Source organism: Oncorhynchus keta, chromosome 15 (genome assembly GCF_023373465.1).
Source record: "Oncorhynchus keta strain PuntledgeMale-10-30-2019 chromosome 15, Oket_V2, whole genome shotgun sequence".
Taxonomy (NCBI): Eukaryota; Metazoa; Chordata; class Actinopteri; order Salmoniformes; family Salmonidae; genus Oncorhynchus; species Oncorhynchus keta.
This window is the reverse complement of record NC_068435.1, coordinates 44,225,196-44,244,223: the sequence shown is the minus strand read 5'-3', so window position 1 is coordinate 44,244,223 and position 19,028 is coordinate 44,225,196. Positions and strand designations below refer to the sequence as shown.

The 19,028-nt window shown below is 46.6% G+C and overlaps 1 protein-coding gene across 2 annotated transcripts; it reads left to right on the top strand.

Moving 5' to 3' along the window:
- Window positions 1-1,300: 1,300 nt before the first annotated feature.
- Window positions 1,301-19,020, top strand: LOC118395031 (integrin alpha-6-like). 2 transcript variants are annotated; one of them, XM_052464231.1, is made up of 25 exons: window positions 1,301-1,685; window positions 10,469-10,596; window positions 10,690-10,769; window positions 10,881-11,142; window positions 11,660-11,791; window positions 12,398-12,611; window positions 12,851-13,044; window positions 13,216-13,438; window positions 13,572-13,661; window positions 13,745-13,806; window positions 13,950-14,119; window positions 14,340-14,477; window positions 14,632-14,747; window positions 14,832-14,991; window positions 15,101-15,184; window positions 15,263-15,342; window positions 15,432-15,509; window positions 15,657-15,759; window positions 15,875-16,051; window positions 16,201-16,302; window positions 16,394-16,504; window positions 16,586-16,684; window positions 16,770-16,895; window positions 17,020-17,120; window positions 17,875-18,022. In XM_052464231.1, exons 1-24 carry the CDS (start codon window positions 1,504-1,506, stop codon window positions 17,092-17,094), a joined length of 3,186 nt encoding a protein of 1,061 aa, XP_052320191.1. In that variant the 5' UTR covers window positions 1,301-1,503; the 3' UTR covers window positions 17,095-17,120; window positions 17,875-18,022. The 2 variants fall into 2 exon arrangements, with proteins under 2 accessions (XP_052320191.1, XP_052320189.1); XM_052464229.1 differs by lacking the exon at window positions 17,020-17,120 and having other exon boundaries at window positions 17,875-19,020.
- The last annotated feature ends 8 nt before the right edge of the window (window positions 19,021-19,028 follow it).

The window sequence follows — 19,028 nt, the reverse complement described above, 5'->3', positions numbered from 1 at the left end:
CCTTTTGGTAGGCCGTCATTCTAAATAACAATTTGTTCTTAACTGACTTGCCTAGTTAAATAGAGGTAAAATAAAAAACAAATAAAAGCTTGTTGAAAGTCAATTAAAAAGTGACAGAATCACACATTACTATCCATGTAAAGTCTCTGAAGTCTCTGAATGCCATAGTGACAAACCAAATATATCCCATATGCATCAGAGCCTCGTCTTTCCCCGGCATTTTACAGCTTGTTTCTAGTATAAAACATTGCAGCCGAGCGTTGTTATATATCGCTTTATATAATCAGGTCCGTCAATTTTGTTTCAAAATCTTAAACTAACAATGCTTTTAGCCATTTTCTTAACAAAAAAACACAATTCCCTAACATACCCCCTCAATTCGAGCCGTGCTGGTTATAACTTAACACACCAAGCCATTTACTGACACTGAGATATTTAAGGAGGTGCATGGTGACTGATGAAATTGGCTGACAGTCTATGGATGGTAGACTATAATTTAGTCTGTCAAACAGGTAAGTCTACCTCTTGTTTTTTTTGAAAAGGAAGAAATAGGCTCAAACACAAAGCCCTCTTGTTGTAAATAGCCTCAAGTCAAAATCAAACGAAGGCTGTTTATATTAATTAGGCCTTCTCGAATTAGCCTACTTTCAGCACCAATGAGCTGTCCACATCCGTGGCTTCTGCTTTATAGTGATGTGAGTTATGTAAATGACTTGGATATGGCTTATTATCAATAACTTTTATAAATAGCTTCGTTTTGGCCGACAAAATTCGTTTTGGCATTCAAATCCATTATTGCAGTAGCAAGCTTTACTTACCGGTGCTCCTTCTCTTCACTCTCTCCCAACATACAGGACAAATAAAACACTATTTTCAGGAAGAAGCCTTCGACTCGGCTCCTGAAGTACCACCTTACCACCGTACACAGCACAGTCATTGGTCAGGCAGCACAAAAGGGTTTACATAAGCAAGAGCAGGGCAGGACAGGGCTTATGATTGGAATAGCCCTACCATTACAAAGTGTAATGGGGCTCCTGAGTGGCTCAGCGGTCTAAGGCACTGCATCTCAGTGCTAGAGGTGTCACTACAGACCCTGGTTCAATCCTGTGCGTCTCCTATAATTGCTCTTGGTATAGCCTAGGCCTATACAAATACTAAACCCTCCCCCTGGATGAAATGACCCTCCTCCATTTTCCTCTGGGTAACAATTGTGTAAACCACTCCCCAACTACAATTGTATAGCTTTTTTCTCAAGTAGACTTGCTTCTTCTGTATGCTGCTCAACACCTGAGGTAAGAGAACAGATAGGGAGGGAGGGAAAGTGGGGATGTAGGAGGGGCGCGGTACGAGCTTCAAGTGTACAACATCCCACCCAAAGCCGGAGAGAGCCAGCATAAAGTCACTCGTTCGTGAGTTCTATACCACGGATCAAACAGGCTGCGTTACCGAGAGAAATAACGGTGTTCATTTTCAGTCACACAGAATTAAACCATTTTCGCCGCGATGGGGTTGAGATTTATACCATGTATCTCATATCTTTCGCTTCTCCTTCACCTGGAATGGACGCACGTATCGGCTTTCAACCTGGACACAGAAAACGTCATTGAAAAGAAAGGAGAGCCCGGGAGCCTTTTCGGCTTCTCTCTGGCTATGCATTGGCAATTAAATCCGTTGGATAAAAGAATGTAAGTCTCCTTATTTTTTATTTGTATTTTTTTCCGTTTAAGTTGCGGAGTTAACCGCTAACAGGTTGTTGCTACTGTAGCCTAGTGTTGTTACTTCAAAGGCTCGCAGGTTCATCGCAAAAGTTTATCGTCTCAACATCATTGTTCCCCTCATTCGGGAATCATTTTCATGAGTTAATTAACTCCAATTTCAATTTGTTTTGACATTTCGTTAACGTTAACGTTAACATTTCGTTAACGTTTCAGATCGGCATGTTTTTGTAACGGGTTAATCATGGGTGAGTTTTACAGCTTTTGCTGCCCTTTGCAGGCTCGTTCCTGTCCGTGCGCGGCTCCAATGTCATGAATAGGTCATGAATTTGGCAACAAACAAAAAAGTCTCATGATTCCAAACCACTTACTCTGCTCTATAGATGTTTACTAGCTCCGGGTAGAAATAGACCTTTGGGAAATTCTCACTTGGGCACAGATCTTGTTAGGATAATTGTATTTATGGTTCTCAGCATCCTATTATTATTTGCATCACTCGTGTCATGTGCACCTCATGCCGTGTGTCCTCAAAGTAGAGTAAAGCCAGCCTATACTGTAGATGGCGAATGTCATTGTCGCTTGGGTCAAATACTGTAAAAGTTAACCTTTTCCCTAGGCTATGGGCGTGGCAAGCTGCAGGGACTGTGCCATTGTGTTAGTCAGGGTCGCAGTAGCGTTAGATGGTGTGAAAGCAGATATTTAAAAACATTTAATTTATTTATTATTTAACCTTTTATTTAACTAGGAAGTATAGCCATATACTGTACATCATTGTCTTTAACCTCAAACCAGCTGAGCCTTAACATTTCCAGACAGTCTAGTTGACCTCGAAGATGAACTGCTTTTGGCCAAGTGACAGCACCCCCCAACAATGTGCTGTCTACCATGGGAAATAGAAGTGACACCCGTCTGTAGTCTTACCATTAATCTCCTGCCTAATTTCACCCTGCTCCTTGAAGCACAGCAGGACTATCCCTCAACTGCCCTCAACACTCTGGTTAATTAACTACTGACTTAGGATCAGCTGTCTGCACCCCAGACCCCATTCTATACATCATGTGCTCAATGACTATACTTATTCTAGACCTGTTGTTATGGACGACGAGTCATTGGAATGGATTTGTGTTTAGAATAGATTCTACCCTTTTAAACAAGGTGTGGAATGTAATAGGTTGAAGTCATTATAGTCTGTAACTTTCTGTAATGGTCGAGCCTTCTTAGTACTGACCTGAACTTGTCTGAACACACACACACACACAATTTGATGTACCAGTTTTCGTCTGTGTCTATATTAGAGGCACGTGGTCGTCAGCCCTGTGAACAGTCAGGCGGTAGAGACAGAAAGAAACACGTTCTAGTTCAGATTAAAGTTGAGATTTCATACCCTGAGATTCCCTCAATGAGTTCTCTCATGTAGAAAACCTGACAGATGTTTATACAGGGGATCAAAAATTGATTTTGAATTGAATCCATGTACAGTGCATTCGGAAAGTATTCAGAACCCTTGGCTTTTTCCACATTTTGTTACGTTAAAGCCTTATTCTAAAATTGATTTTCAATCAATCTTCAATCAATCTACACACAATATCCTATAATAACAAAGCGGAGAACAGGTTTTCAGATTTTTATTTACGTAAGTATTCAGACCCTTTGCTATGAGACTCAAAATTGAGCTCAGGTGCATCCTGTTTCCATTGATCATCCTGTAGTAAATTCAAGTGATTGGACATGATTTAGAAAGAACAACCATCTCTGCAGCACTCGACCAATCAGGCCTTTATGGGAGAGTGGCCAGACGGAAGCCACTCCTCAGTAAAAGGCACATGATAGCCCGCTTGGAGTTTGCCAAAAGGCACCATGAGAAACAAGAAAGTGTGAAGTCTGGAAGAAACCTGGCACCATCCCTACAGTGAAGAATGGTGGTGGCACTATCATGCTGTGGGGATGTTTTTCAGCGGCAGGGACTGTGAGACTAGACAGGATCGAGTGAAAGATGAACGGAGCAAAGTACAGAGAGATCCTTGATGAGAACCTGCTCCAGTGCGCTCAGGACCTGAGATTAGGGTGAAGGTTCACTTTCCAGCAGGACAACGACTCTAAGCACACAGCCAAGACAACGCAGGAGTGGCTTCGGGACAAGTCTCTGAATGTCTTTGACTGACCCAGCCAGAACCCGGTCTTGAACCCAATCAAACATCTCCGGAGAGACCCGAAAATAGCTGTGCAGCGATGCTCCTCATCCAACCTGACAGAGCTTGAGAGGATCTGCAAAGAAGAATGGGAGAACCTCCCCAAATACAAGTGTGCCAAGCTTGTCGTGTCTTATTATTATAAGACTTGATGCTGTAATCGCTGCCAACGGTTCTTCAACAAAGTACTGAGGGTCTGAATGCTTATATAAATGTTATGTTTCAGTTTTTATTTGTATTTTTATACATTTGCAAACATTTCCAAAAAGCTGTTTTTGCTTTGTCATTATGGGGTATTGCGTGTAGATTGAGGAGGGAAAATAAGCCTGTAACCTAACAAAATGTGGGAAAAAGTCAAGGGGTCTGAGTACTTTCCGTATCCACTGTACCTTTCAGGAACACAGACTCTAAAAGCCTGTTTCTGTTCCATATGCCCTCAGGACATGTCTCTCATTAACACTGAATCAGCAGGTCTGAGTCATATGTCACCAAATCCTAACCTAAATTATGGGCAAAATGCCTTAGACATCAGTGCATGCATGAACTGCCAAGTGATAGTGTTTGTGTGGGCGCATCTGTACAGCGTCGCAGAGTATGTGTGTGCCGATTCAGCAGTGAGGTGTGTGTGTGTGTGTGTGTGTGTGTGTGTGTGTGTGTGTGTGTGTGTGTGTGTGTGTGTGTGTGTGTGTGTGTGTGTGTGTGTGTGTGTGTGTGTGTGTGTGTGTGTGGGGGGTTGTGGTGTTAAAGTGGTGACTGATGCAGTGCAGTCTGTGTTTTAGAAGCTATGAGGCCTTCTTGGTCTTTTGTAACTGTTTCCGCGTGAGTCGGCACATTGTTGGTAACAAACTGTACGCACACACGAACTCACACATACTGTGTACACAGGCACGCATGCATGCACACGCACGCACGCACGCACGCACGCACACACAGAAAGGCACTGCAGTGAGTTGAAATCCACAATGGTGACCGTTGACTACCTTGGGCGAGTGGATTCTTCAGTGTACAGGACACTAAACTTGGCAGCCATACGTCATCATGATATACACAGTATGTAATGCTGCCAGAGGCTACACTTCTTACCTGCCTACCTCAGTAGATCAGGATTCCAGACTGTCTGTGCTGTCTGGGGGGTGTCTCCGGGGAATCTAGAGTGTGTGTGAAAGGTGAGTCATACGTCTGTGCCACGCCTGAACGGTTTCTCCCGTTCCGCCGTTCCGCCAAACTGAGCCCGTGCCTTACAGGTGTGTGTGTTTTGTGTGCACGTTTTTTTTGTTTGTTGATACCTGCAGGCAATGGAGGGATCTGTTTGGCACGGGTCTGTGGGAGGTGGGGTCAGGTGTGTCTGTGTGTCTCACGTACACGCTGAAGAGCAAGGGGGTTGTGTGCATGTGGGTTCGGTCCCAAAGTCGGTCACAACTTAGAGTTGGCGCTTCTCTCTGTGTGGGAGAAAGTATTAAAGTGTCACAGAGAGAACGAGAGAGAGGAGGGAAGGAGGGAAGGCTGTGACAAAGAGACTGAGGTAGAAGTAGAGAGAGCGTCTTAGTGAAAGTGTATGGGAGAGGTACAACGCAGGTGTGGGAGAGAGAGAGAGAGAATCCATTCCAGCATGTTCTATAGACAGATGTCTAGGGTGTAGAGCTGTGAGGTTCCTATGTGCGACAGATCTTTGATCTATCAGATCCTGGATAGATAGGAGATTGATTTTAGTGGGAAGGTTAGGGTTAGAGTTCAAAGGTTTGTTCAGAGTCCTGGGGGAAAAAGTGCTAAATGTATGCAATATTTTATTGCTACATGTTTTGTTGTTGTTGGACTACGTTACATGTACAGCATGCGAAAAAATTATCACGCGCACGCACACACACACACACACACCTCTCCCCCAAACACACCCTCTTTGTCTGCCCGTTCTCTCCTGCCTGCAGGCTGATCCAGGTTAGCTCAAGTTAGCCAACATCAAAGCTGAGGAGTGGTGGAGGGATGTCTGGAGGAATGCTGACAGCATAAATCCCCTTTTACAGCTGGGCACTAAATACACACAGTCGGGTAGTTACTCAACCCTCTCTGTCTGTCTCCCACACCGACCTGTTACTAGGTACCAAATGGAAGAAAACGGACTGAAACAGGGAGGGACTACCTGAACTTGTCCAATAAGAAGCACAAAGTGCTTTGTTACGGCGTACTCTCATTAACACAACCCTGGGTTCATATCAGTCCTGGCAAGGAGCATAGAGAACTTGGCGTTAAAATGAGCTCTGGAATTCATTAGGGTTCTGTCAAATGTTCTGGGATCCATTTAGAACTGAAATGTTCTGAAAGTTTCACTGATGTTGATCCATAGTTGCTTGGTAACAAGATGTGGTGGTGCATATAGTTCCTCGATTTGGTGTTTCTCTGTTTCTTTCGGCTGTAGGCTGTTTGGCCTCATTGTGTGTTTGTGAAAAGAGAGAGAGAGAGAGAATGGTGGTTTCTACTGTTTCCTTTTGCTGTGTTGTTTGTTCATACACACACACACAGCTTTATTTTTTGGGGGAGTAAAAATGTTTGAAGCAATTAAAAAGTCCTATTTTTCCAAACCCTACCCCTAAACCTTAACCTAACGCGCGCGCACACACACACGCTGAATGTTTATCTTTGTCCTTCCTGTGGATTTTATTCTCTACTTCCTGTACATGTGGTGAATGATTGGAGAAGCAGCTGTGTCGTTAGCCATTATCAGTAGAACAATACACACTCCCTCTTTTCACACTCCCTGTCTCCCTCTCACACACTCCCTGTTTTACTACCAGTGGCAGGCTACTGGGTAATGGGCCTCGCACGAGTTACATTGCCCAGACATCAATAAACAATTGAGACCACGTACAATTCAAACATTCAAACATTCATATACTTTTACCGCAGCCACTGTGTATACCTGGGTAATTTATCTATGTAGTTATAAACCATGATGTGCCGCGCAGCGTAGTCTGAGGAGTAGGTCCAAGTTGTTCCTAACCACTGATGCAGGGTCAGCTCTTTTCTCATCCCCTAATGTTTTAGGGTAGGATTTTGAGGAGGGTAATGTGATCCTAGACCTGTGGTTAAGTGGCAACTTGTACCTTGAGTGTAGTCTGAACCCAAGGAACCACAGGGTTTACCAAACTACCGTGTGGGCGTGGCTAAGGGGGATGCCTCTTCCTTCCGCCTATTCTCCTGACTTCCTGTTAGTGTATGTATAGCAGGGGGCAACACGAAGGATGCTCATTGTTCTCAGATCAGTGTTGGAGCAGTCGTTTAATTACCTGGGCACGATTCCATTCATTTATTTTCACTCACACCCTTCTATTCTCCCCCTCCCTCCACATGTTCTCTCCACTCTGGGAAATCTCCACTGAGGCCCAAAGGAGTCAGCACCCCACATGACTCTCTCCACTCTGGGAAATCTCCACTGAGGCCCAAAGGAGTCAGCACCCCACATGACTCTCCACTCTGGGAAATCTCCACTGAGGCCCAAAGGAGTCAGCACCCCACATGACTCTCCACTCTGGGAAATCTCCACTGAGGCCCAAAGGAGTCAGCACCCCACATGACTCTCCACTCTGGGAAATCTCCACTGAGGCCCAAAGGAGTCAGCACCCCACATGACTCTCTCCACTCTGGGAAATCTCCACTGAGGCCCAGAGGAGTCAGCATGACCCCTGGGAAACATGACTCTGACTCTCTCCACTCTGGGAAATCTCCACTGAGGCCCAAAGGAGTCAGCACCCCACATGACTCTCTCCACTCTGGGAAATCTCCACTGAGGCCCAAAGGAGTCAGCACCCCACATGACTCTCTCCACTCTGGGAAATCTCCACTGAGGCCCAAAGGAGTCAGCACCCCACATGACTCTCTCCACTCTGGGAAATCTCCACTGAGGCCCAAAGGAGTCAGCACCCCACATGACTCTCTCCACTCTGGGAAATCTCCACTGAGGAAGAGGAGTCAGCACCCCACATGACTCTCTCCACTCTGGGAAATCTCCACTGAGGCCCAGAGGAGTCAGCACCCCACATGGCTCTCTCCACTCTGGGAAATCTCCACTGAGGCCCAAAGGAGTCAGCACCCCACATGACTCTCTCCACTCTGGGAAATGTCCACTGAGGCCCAGAGGAGTCAGCACCCCACATGACTCTCTCCACTCTGGGAAATGTCCACTGAGGCCCAGAGGAGTCAGCACCCCACATGACTCTCTCCCGCTCTCTTTTTCCTTGTCTCAATTCAAATTCAATTCGAGGGGCTTTATTGGCATGGGAAACATATGTGAACGAGCAAGTGAAGTAGATCATCAACAAAATGTTTTGTCCCCAGTCAACTTAAGAGGAACCAGTGAGTTTCTGTCAGCTCTTGGCTGAGAGACCAGACATCATGGTGTCATGCTACACACACAGAACAGTTATAGCAGGCCTCTTGTCAACGTGCACGCACACTTTTCGAACTTACATGATGTTTTTCAAAGAAACTAGCTCAAGCCCAAATGCCGAGGCTTTAAAGACGGATGTTTTAGTACAAAAGCATGAGCGAGGTTTAACAGGACATGCCCTCAACGTCAGTCCTTCGTTCCACATATTGGGGAAGTTGCCAGAGCTGAGGAGGATGTTAACGAGTTTAAGTATAGCCAATTGGAGTATGTGGTCTGTATTTATGATCATTTCATTGAGGATGCCGTCAACACCACAGGCCTTTTTGGGTTGGAGGGTTGGTATTTTGTCAGGTAGTTCATTCAATGTAATTGGAGAGTCCAGTGGGTTCTGGTAGAAACCGTAAAGACGGGAGTCTTTAATAGTTGATTATAAGATTTGTATTTGGTCATGTATATGTTTTTGCTGTTTGTTTTTTGTTTTAGAGCCAAAAAGGATTGGAGAAGTGGTTTATCCATAGATTTCCGTTTTGGATAGATAACTCTTCATGCTCTTGTTTGTTTAGTGTGTTCCAATTTTCCCAGAAGTGGTTCGATTCTATGGATTCTTCAATTACATTGAGCAGATTTCTGACCTGCTGTTCCTTCTTTTTCCGTAGTGTATTTCTGTATTGTTTTAGTGATTCACCATAATGAGGCTCAGGTTTTCTGGGTCTCTATGTTTTTGGTTAGACAGGTTTTTCAATTTCTTTCTTGGGTTTTTGCATTCTTCATCAAACCATTTGTCATTGATGTTCATTTTCTTAGGCTGTCTGCTTGAAATGTTTTGATTTGTTAGGGAAGCTGAGAGGTCAAATATACTGTTTAGATTTCCTACTGCCAAGTTTACACCTTCACTTTTCTAGAAGGGATTGAATTTGTTTTTGCCAAATTGTTTTTTGGTAGATTTCCACACTATTTTCCTTCCATCTATAGCATTTCTTAATATTATTAAGTTCCTTTGGCTTGCCTCATGATCGAGCATAGCTCTGTTCAAGCAGAGTGATCTCTCTCTCCCTATCTCTGTCTTTCTCGCTCTTAATGAGTTAACCACATTAAAGGCCCCTTGACCCCAAACACACCTCTGTTCACCCACGTAGGTATGAATACGAGTTGTGTTCAAAACAGGTGGGGTTTTCTTAATCTCATCGAGTACTTAAACCATAGAAATCAATCTAGGCTTTTTTAAAAAACCTTTTGATGAAAGACCCTTGGATGAGAGTTTTTCAAGATCAAGTTCAACTGCATTGAGACCCACATAGCAATCAATGCAAAGTGAAATCCATGAACATGACAAATGGCCTATCCCAAAATCACAGCAAGGTTTACAAACAGATACAAGGTAAAACAGGCCTGCGCTATAACCATGTGATTTGTACGACAAGGCATTAAGCATTTCTATGCATTGGACTCCTTACAAAGCTTCAGTTCATTTCATGACTGACGATTTTCACACACACACACACACACACACACACACACACACACACACACACACACACACACACACACACACACACACACACACACACACACACACACACACACACACACACACAGTGATGGGGAACTTCGATATGCTGCTGTGGGAAACCTTGGGTTCTGGGGTGTGGTGGCTGTGACCCCTCACTAAGAGCCCCTCTTGTCTGTGGTTCCATAAAGACATCCAGTGAGTGTGGCCCCTCCCTGGAGTGTGTGTGTGTGTCCACTCTTGAGTGTGCATGTGTGTGTCTCCATTCCACTTTTTCTTGTGTGTGTGTGCCCACCCTTTGTGGATGAATGTTATCGCTGAGTCGCAGTTCTGTCCAATCATGAAAGCGCTCTTTGTCTGAGGGGTGCTGGGGAGGGAGGGGGCAGATCATGGGAACATCAGTTTGATTGAGTGCGTGCATGTGTGTGTGTGTGTGAGACACTCTCTGATGTTCTGTAGGACTCCACATTGGCCCTGATCTACTCACCGACTGTAGCTTCATCTTATGATAATGGGTATATGGTGGTGGTTTGAATGATGACCGCTTTGTAAAATGTGGATCGGACATGGACAGAGAGTGATGTGTGTACCAGTCATGTTGTAATATTTCTGTCTCTCTGTGTGTGTGTGTGTGTGTTTCCTGTATTCAAACATGGCCTTGTGGTGTGTGTTACAGGTTGCTGGTTGGTGCTCCAAGGGCCAAAGCTCTGAGAGGTCAGAAGGCAAAGATCACAGGAGGACTCTACAACTGCGATACCGCTTCCACTTCCTCCAGCTGTAGCCGAGTGCAGTTCGACAACGATGGTGAGCTCACCTCTAAACACACGCGCACACACACATTTCCGGTCACTAGATATTCAGCAGTTGATCAAGATTTGATGATTTCTGTGTGTGCAGAGGACGTGAACACCGAGAGTAAGGAGAACCAATGGATGGGTGTAACAGTAAACAGCCAGGGGCCGGGAGGAAAGATTGTGGTAAGTGTGTGTGCGTGCGTGCGTGTGTACATGAGTGGGTTAAATTATTGACCTGATTGACAGCTCTGTTAACCAATCTCTCTCTCTCTCTCCCCCTCCCTCCCCCTCCAGACGTGTGCCCACCGCTACCAGCGGCGTCTGTTTGTGAACACAGCCCAGGAGTCACGTGACATCACAGGGCGGTGTTACGTTCTGAGCCAGGACCTGACCATCGGTACCGAGTCTGATGAGGACGGAGGGAACTGGAGGTTCTGTGAGGGGCGGGCACGCGGCCATGAGAGGTTTGGTTCATGCCAACAGGGTCTGTCTGCCACCTTCACTAGGGACTACCACTACCTGGTATTTGGTGCCCCTGGAGCGTACAACTGGAAAGGTGGGTGGAGAGCGGGAGTGTGTATGTCTGAAATCAAACACTTGTCATTTATCTGAAAGGATCAGATTGCTGTCGACAATACGGGAAACGCGTACCAGAGGGGTAGATGGACTATGTTGCTTACACCTATCTCATCCTTTCAGATCTATGAGGTCCAGCTCAGGGGCTAGAGGTCGGATAAGGGCAGGGTTAGGCCAGGGTCAGGGTTAGGTAGATTAGATTAGCCCAGTCTACATGGCCCCTTCCTCTATCGTCAGCTGATGCTCGAATCTATGAACCACTGTGACCTCTAGTGGTTGCAAAACCACACTGATAAAGCTTTTTTTTTGACATCGTGTACATAACCCCCCCAAAAAAAAAACTATTCAGCTCATGATGTTTCATGTCTTGTTTTTGTCATATTTTTAAGTTACTGTTTTTCCATTCATAATTTGCTTGTGTTGAGCTTTTTCTCCTCGTCTTATCATCTCCATGTTCCCCTCCACTTCCTCCTCCCCCCTATCCCCCATCCCTCCAGGGGTGGTGAGAGTAGAGCAGAAGAACAACACTCTGTTGGAGATGGGCTTCTATGACGACGGGCCCTATGAGGTGGGCGACGAGAACCGGTTAGACCCAGACCTGGTCCCCGTGCCCGCCAACAGTTACTTGGGTAGGTACATCTAAACTCTTTCGTCCCTCGTTCCTCTCTCTCGCCCTCCTCTCTGTGGGTCCAGGTGTGCTCTTCACCACCACCGTGTCCAGCTCCAGTGTTGAAACAGTTTGTGTACAAGTCACTCCCTCCTCAGATTGCTATGGAGACCGACGTCACGGGCCAATAGCTACTTAAGGTTTGGATTACTTCCTGCGCGATGACATCATGCTCTCCATAACCAATCGAATGACTCTGTGCACGAGTTATCATGATGGGCGGTGAAACATTGTGCTCGTCATGAGGATCAGCCTGAGCTGGGTGTTATGTCGATTTTTAAAATGTTTTTATTTTTATTGAACCTTATTAAACTAGGCAAGTCAGTTGAGAACACATTCTTTTTTTACAATGACGTCGAGGTGATCTATAAATCACCTCAACCTCCAACCAACTGGGCTTGAACATGTCCACATGATAGAGAGAACAGTGAATCTGTACAACACCTAGAGTGCGGCATATGGATGAGATCATTCATGTTTTGGGAATGTTTTGGGAATGTTTTGGGAATGAGTCGGTGTACACTGACTCATTCATTGATTGATTGATTAAATATGTCTCTCCTATCAGGCTTCTCTCTGGACTCGGGGAAGGCCATCACTAAGAAGGGTCAGCTGACCGTGGTCGCCGGTGCCCCGAGAGCCAATCACAGCGGGGCAGTGGTGTTGCTAAAGAAGGAGACCGAAGCGTCCACCATGTTGTCACCAGAGCACATCCTGGAAGGGGAGGGGCTGGCCTCGTCGTTCGGCTACGACCTCGCTGTGGTAGATCTGACCGGCGACGGGTACGTCTCGCTTTTCTCTCGTTCTTTCTCCCGATCGTCAACGAGGCAAATCTATACGCTGCCCTTCCCATGTCCACCTTCCCGTCATAAGCAGTTTCTCTCCACGTGGGAGGATGTCATTTGACTCGAGCCTCTCGGAGGATCTTGGAGTTGAGGCGTCTAGTTCCGTGCTGAGACGACCTCTCTCTGTTCCACCCCCCGAGTCATTTCTTGCTCCCTCTCGGTCTCTCTGGCTCTAGGTGGGAGGACATCGTGGTGGGAGCCCCGCAGTTTTTTGAGAAGGACGGGGAGGTAGGCGGAGCCATTTATGTCTACGTTAACAAGGGCGGAGACTGGAGTAAGGTCACGCCCACCAGGATAGACGGACCTCGGGACTCCATGTTTGGACTGGCCGTAGAAAACCTGGGAGATCTCAACCTGGACGGCTATCAGGGTAAGGGGCGCGTGTGTGTGTTGATAAATCTGTCTTTGCCTGTGTGTGTGTGTGTGTGTGTGTGTGTGTGTGTGTGTGTGTGTGTGTGTGTGTGTGTGTGTGTGTGTGTGTGTGTGTGTGTGTGTGTGTGTGTGTAGACGGTGTGTAATCCTGACTCTCTCTCTCTGCCAGACATCGCTGTGGGAGCACCCTATTATGACAGTGGGTCAGGGAAGGTGTTCATCTACCACGGCTCAGCTCAGGGCATCAACATCAAACCTGCACAAGTGTTGTCAGGGGTGCCATCGGAGACAAAGCTGTTTGGTTATTCTCTAGCTGGTAACATGGACTTGGACAGGAACTCGTACCCTGACCTGGCCGTAGGATCTCTCTCCGACTCTGTGTTCGTCTACAGGTAACGATGGCAATCAGTCATCTACCCCACAATGTTTTGTTTGTGCATTTCTACATTCCATTTGTTAATACCTTCTTTTTTTGGGAGCCACTTTCTTGACCTTTAAACCTTTGACCCTGTGATGTCACTCCAGGACTCGGCCGGTCATTAGCATCCAGAAGGTTGTCAAGACAACGCCAAAGGAGATCGATCTGACGAAGAAAAACTGTGGCAACAGCATCTGGTGAGTGTGCTGTTTATCTGCAGAATATGGACAATGAGACACCATTTAAGCCATATTCATAAATACAAATGATGTGTTTCCAGCTTGGAGGTAGAAGCCTGCTTCTCCTACACCGCCAACCCAAAGTCCTACAGCCCCAGACTGAGTAAGACAACACCTTTTGTGTTATGATTTCTTCAGTGGGCTTTTTAGGCCTTAGACCAGTATGCAATGGTAACTGTCCCTCTCTTTCTCTACCGCTCTCTCTCTCTCTTTCACTCTCTCTCTCGTTCTCTCTCCCCTCCTCAGCGGTGGCGTACTCCTTTGAGGCGGAGGCGGAGCGTCGGAAGAAGGGTCTCCCTCCCAGAGTGACCTTCTCCACGCGTTCCAGCGACGTCAACGACTACCAGTCCACCGGTGTTCTCATCCTCAGTGGGCAGGGCAAGAAGGAGTGTATCACCGCCAGACTCACACTACAGGTACTAGATCCCAACTCGCACGACTCGTGACATTGCTAACAGTAAGAAAGAGGAACGGGTAGCAAGGGGGGAAGGAAGAGATCGATATCTCAAGACGGTCTTTCACCAACCTTGCGGGTAAAATATGGACAAGAATCCGTCTCCTCTATCCTTTGCCAGTGATATATACCAGTGATATACCACGTATCTATTATCTGCACTCTGTGTCTGTCACCTACAGGAGAACATTAAGGACAAGCTCAGGGGAATCCCCGTCGACGTTACCGTGGAGATAAAGAACTCCAAAAGGAAAAGAAGAGCGCTCCCAGAACTCCCGCCCATCCTCGACTCCAACGAGCCTATCACGGCCCGCGCTGAGGTGACCAATAACAACCGTAACACAGTCTCCTATTGGCCAGCTTCGGATCGGCCTATGTGACAAGAGTTTTGCAACCGTGGCCTGCTCTTAAAGCCCGTTCCCTCTGGTCTCGTGTGAGTCTGTCTGATCGGCATGCTGTTCCCTGTGTGTGTAGGTGAGCTTCCTGAAGGAGGGCTGTGGCAGTGATAATGTGTGTCAGAGCAACGTACAGCTCCAGCATCGCTTCTGCTACAGAGAGCCCAACAAGGACGTCTTCCATCCACTACCTGTGTGAGTAGAACACATTAACCTGTCACTAACCAACACCTGGGTGAATGGAATCAACGCTGACATAATCTGCCGGTGTCCTTGCAGGGAGGATGGGGTGCCGGTCGTCTCCCTTAGCGACCAGAAGGACATCGCCCTGGAGATCACGGTGACCAACCAGAATGGAGACGATGCCCATGAGGCGGCGTTGGTTGCCTCCTTCCCCCCCTCGCTCTCCTACTCTGCCTCCCGCTCTGCACCCAACGCGGTAAGTGACACCTCTCCTCTTCTGTCACACGCCCTCTCTCGCTCCTTCCCCTCTTCCGTTCTTCAGACCGGTTACCGAGTTGTGACTGGCTGTTTTGTCGATTTTGCAGGACAAGCAGGTGATCTGTGTGACCAATACGAACGGCTCTCAGGCAGACTGTGAGCTGGGGAACCCCTTCAAGCGAGGCTCAGAGGTGAGAGACGCCGAGGCCGATCACCATCACCAGATAAAAGGGTGTGCGCCCGCTGACGTATCCGTCTGTGTGTTTTAGGCGACGTTCTACATCATCTTGAGCACAGCAGGCATCTCTCTGAACACCACAGAGCTGGAGATAGACCTGAAGCTGGAGACGTGAGTACACGCTGCCCGCCTCCCTCTGCGATGAGATTCTGCACGGCTACATTTGACCAACGGTGCTGATTTGACCTCTGACCTTTCAGAACGAGTGACCAGCAAAACGTGGCCAGAGTCACGGCCAAGGCCAAAGTGGTGATCGAGCTGCTGCTGTCCCTCACAGGGTACAACGATATGATTTGCCAGTTGCTTACTTTGATGTGCTTTCATGTGCTTTTACACGTGGGAACTAAATGTGTTGCCGCACCTCCCAGCATCGGAGCGTGATCATGACGATGTTTGTGTTCACATTGTGTCTCTTGTTTTCCCAGAGTTGCCAAGCCCTCCCAGGTCTACTTTACTGGAGAGGTCAAAGGTGAGAGCGCCATGAATTCCGAAGGAGACATCGGCAGCCCCATCGAGTACGAGTTCAGGGTAAGCCTATTAGTTTGGTTCTTTTCCGGAATAATGGAATCATTATCAAACGGGTGCATTTGTATTTCACTATAAACTGAACTCACCTGTCCTTTGACTGCCCTTTGATCAACAGGTGATTAACCTGGGGAAGCCCCTGAAGACATACGGCAGCGCCGCCCTGATCGTCAATTGGCCAAAGGAGACAGTGGAGGGGAAGTGGCTCCTGTACCTCATGAAGATCGACTCCAGAGGTCTGGAACAGATCACCTGCTCCCCTGAGAGAGAGATCAACTCACTCGCCGTCAAAGAGGTTAGGAAACACTGCAGTGGTCAAACTCCAATCTCCTTGGACCTTTCTGGTCCCAAAGCAAACAAACTGACGGTCCCAGTACAATTACCTCTGTTGTTCTCACCAAGGGAATGTTTGTTCCGAATGATCTTCTGTCACACTCTGTTTAGGAGCCGAGCAGCACCCGGAGAAGACGAGCCGTAGTGGAGACAGACAAACCTCAGGAGGGAACCATCGCACGACTGACTGACAAGAGGAAATACACTACTTTGGTAACACAACCTTCTCTCTCAGTAGCTCAACGTTTAAATGTGTTATTAGTCGTATACGAGCTCTACTGTAAAGTGTGTGCGTGTGTTACAGTCGTGTGAGGACGGGGCAAAGTGTGTGGAGATTCGCTGCCCCCTTCAGGGCCTGGACAGTAATGCAGTCATCCTGCTCAGATCTCGCCTCTGGAACAGCACATTCCTGGAGGTAAGACACACACCTCCCTCTGCTATTTGACTGCACCGTGTGTTCCTGTCCACTCTCACCTCCCTCTGTGTTTCCCAACAGGAGTACTCCAAGCTGAACTATCTGGACGTGATCGTGAAAGCCTCTCTCAGAGTGGACGGAGCAGCCAAAAACATGGTCCTGAGGAACGCAGAGACACAGGTACTTGGCCAGTTTCACGTTTCGAACACACAAAAACCCACATTTCCCTTTCTGTCGACTTTCTATCGATGTTGTCTTTTCTCAGGTGAGAGTGACGGTGTTCCCAGAGCGTCGTGTGGCTCAGTACGGAGGACTCCCATGGTGGATCATCCTGGTAGCCATCTTGTTAGGGCTGCTGCTGCTCGGCCTGCTGGTCTTCCTGCTGTGGAAGGTAAGACTAGGAGAGCACGGATAAATGTCACTGTTTACAGTATATACAGTATGAATACACACACGTGTGCGCACACACACACACACACACACACACACACACTAATGCAATTGCTTCTCTTTAGTGCGGTTTCTTCGGGAAAAAGAAAGAGGATGTGCCACCCTCTGACAAAGAGAGATTGACGTCTTCTGACGCGTAAAAAGAGGGCGAGACGCTGTCTCTGGGGTAAACACATCTATACCCACCTATACATGCCCGGGGGCACAGAGGATGGACAGAGACAGTGGCAGACTAACTATCGCTGGAGGGGGGGACGCTTTCGCTAATGAACGAGCAGTTAAGGGGCTCAAAGCTACGAAATCAAATGCAATGGCTATGACGAGGCAACGGATGGAACGGGATGCTACAGGGCTCCGCTGACAGGTTGCTGTAGAAAGGCACTTCTAGTTTCTGCTTGGAAATGGCCTTTTTCGAACTGTTGTTGTTGTTGAGTTATGGACGGTTTACATGCATGGCCATGTGGGATGAATGCTTACTTTGGTTGAAAAATCATTATGCCATATATATGAACTGTTCTCCTATCGCTCCAAAAACCTTCTGGGTTGGTCCTTGCCGTCTTCATCTCTCTCCGTCTCTGGTTTCTGCTTCTGTGGTTGCCATTGGAACTTCAAGCACTTCCTGTCTGAAGGCTCTGCAGTGGTTCTCTCTCAGCCTTGGTTATTCGGGGCGTTGCTACATCACAGCTTTCTGCATGTCGGACCACCGATGGCTCTGTATCGCCTCCTACTGTTCAAGAGCCTCACTCACATCTCTGCCCTTAAAGGGATAGCACACCCCCAAAAATCAAACATTGTTTAGACGTTTCATAGTTTGATGCGAGGGTGAGCTATTCCTTTCATGTTGTTGAGAGGCTCCAAACTGCTCGTTACTGATTTTCTATGTGCTGTTTTTTTTTTTGTGTGTTTGTTGCCGCCAACAGTGTGGGTTTTTCAGACGCTCCAAGTACGACGACAGCGTTCCCAGTTATAATGCGGTGCGGATACAAAAGGAGGAGAAAGACCAACTGGGAAGTCTGGAAAAGAAAGCCTGGATAACGAGCTGGAGTGAGAACGAGAGTTACTCTTAACAATGGTGGAACGCTGGAGCTCTCGTTCCCACAGACATTGATCTGACGATTCCAAGGCCCCGCGCCACAGTGTGGACACCAAAAAAAAAATGTAGGAAAAAAACTATTTGTAGAAAAGCTTTATTTGTGTACTTTAAGGACAGATGGCGACGATACAGTACAACAGCAGGTTAGATAAGGTGAAATAACACTTCCCTTTTTGGGGATCAATTAAGTAGTACCTTGTCTGATTGAATTTTATCTTGATAGTAACATCCATGTTGATCACTGGACAAAAAGAGAAGATTTTTGTGTGTTCTTTTAATATTTTGAGTCAAGAATCCCAGCTGTCCCTCTTTCAAAGCTCTGGACATTGTTTTGTAAATGTACACTTACGGAACAGGCTAGAGTGTTTTACATGTTTTGTATATTTTGAAGACTGTGTATTTATTGTATGAGGAGAATGTTACCTACAAAGTACTCCACTGGCCAAATCATTTTTCAGGAGTTTTTTTTGTGCAAGATATGGAAGGATGGATGTCTCAAATCACAAATCATCTCAAAGCCATTTGGTTGTAAGGACAGTTCTACACATTTCTCATGTTTAACTGGGGCCATTTTTCATCAGGTTATAGCAGGAGCTAATCAACAGCTTTCCCATTCAATCTTTCGGTATTATTTATATCCATGTACTAACGTCACCATCCATAACTGCTCAAGAGAGAACGTTGTGAACTTCTAAGTATTCGATTGTTGAGATGGACCAGTGAAGCAGAGTGAGTGAGTGGGGAAACTACATATTGTGGTTCTTCTAAATCGGTCACGTTAAATCAGTGTTCATTTCAAGGAAGTGAAGAAATTCGGTGTTTTTTTTGTTGTTGAAGAAGTATTTAAACAGGGCCCATTAAATGACTTAACGTGGAGGATTTGTCCAGTGACAGCTGTTGACAATGTAAAGTAAAAGTGTGAAAAATTGCCATGATTTGCTAAATAAATGATTTTACAACCTGTACAAATTCACATCCATC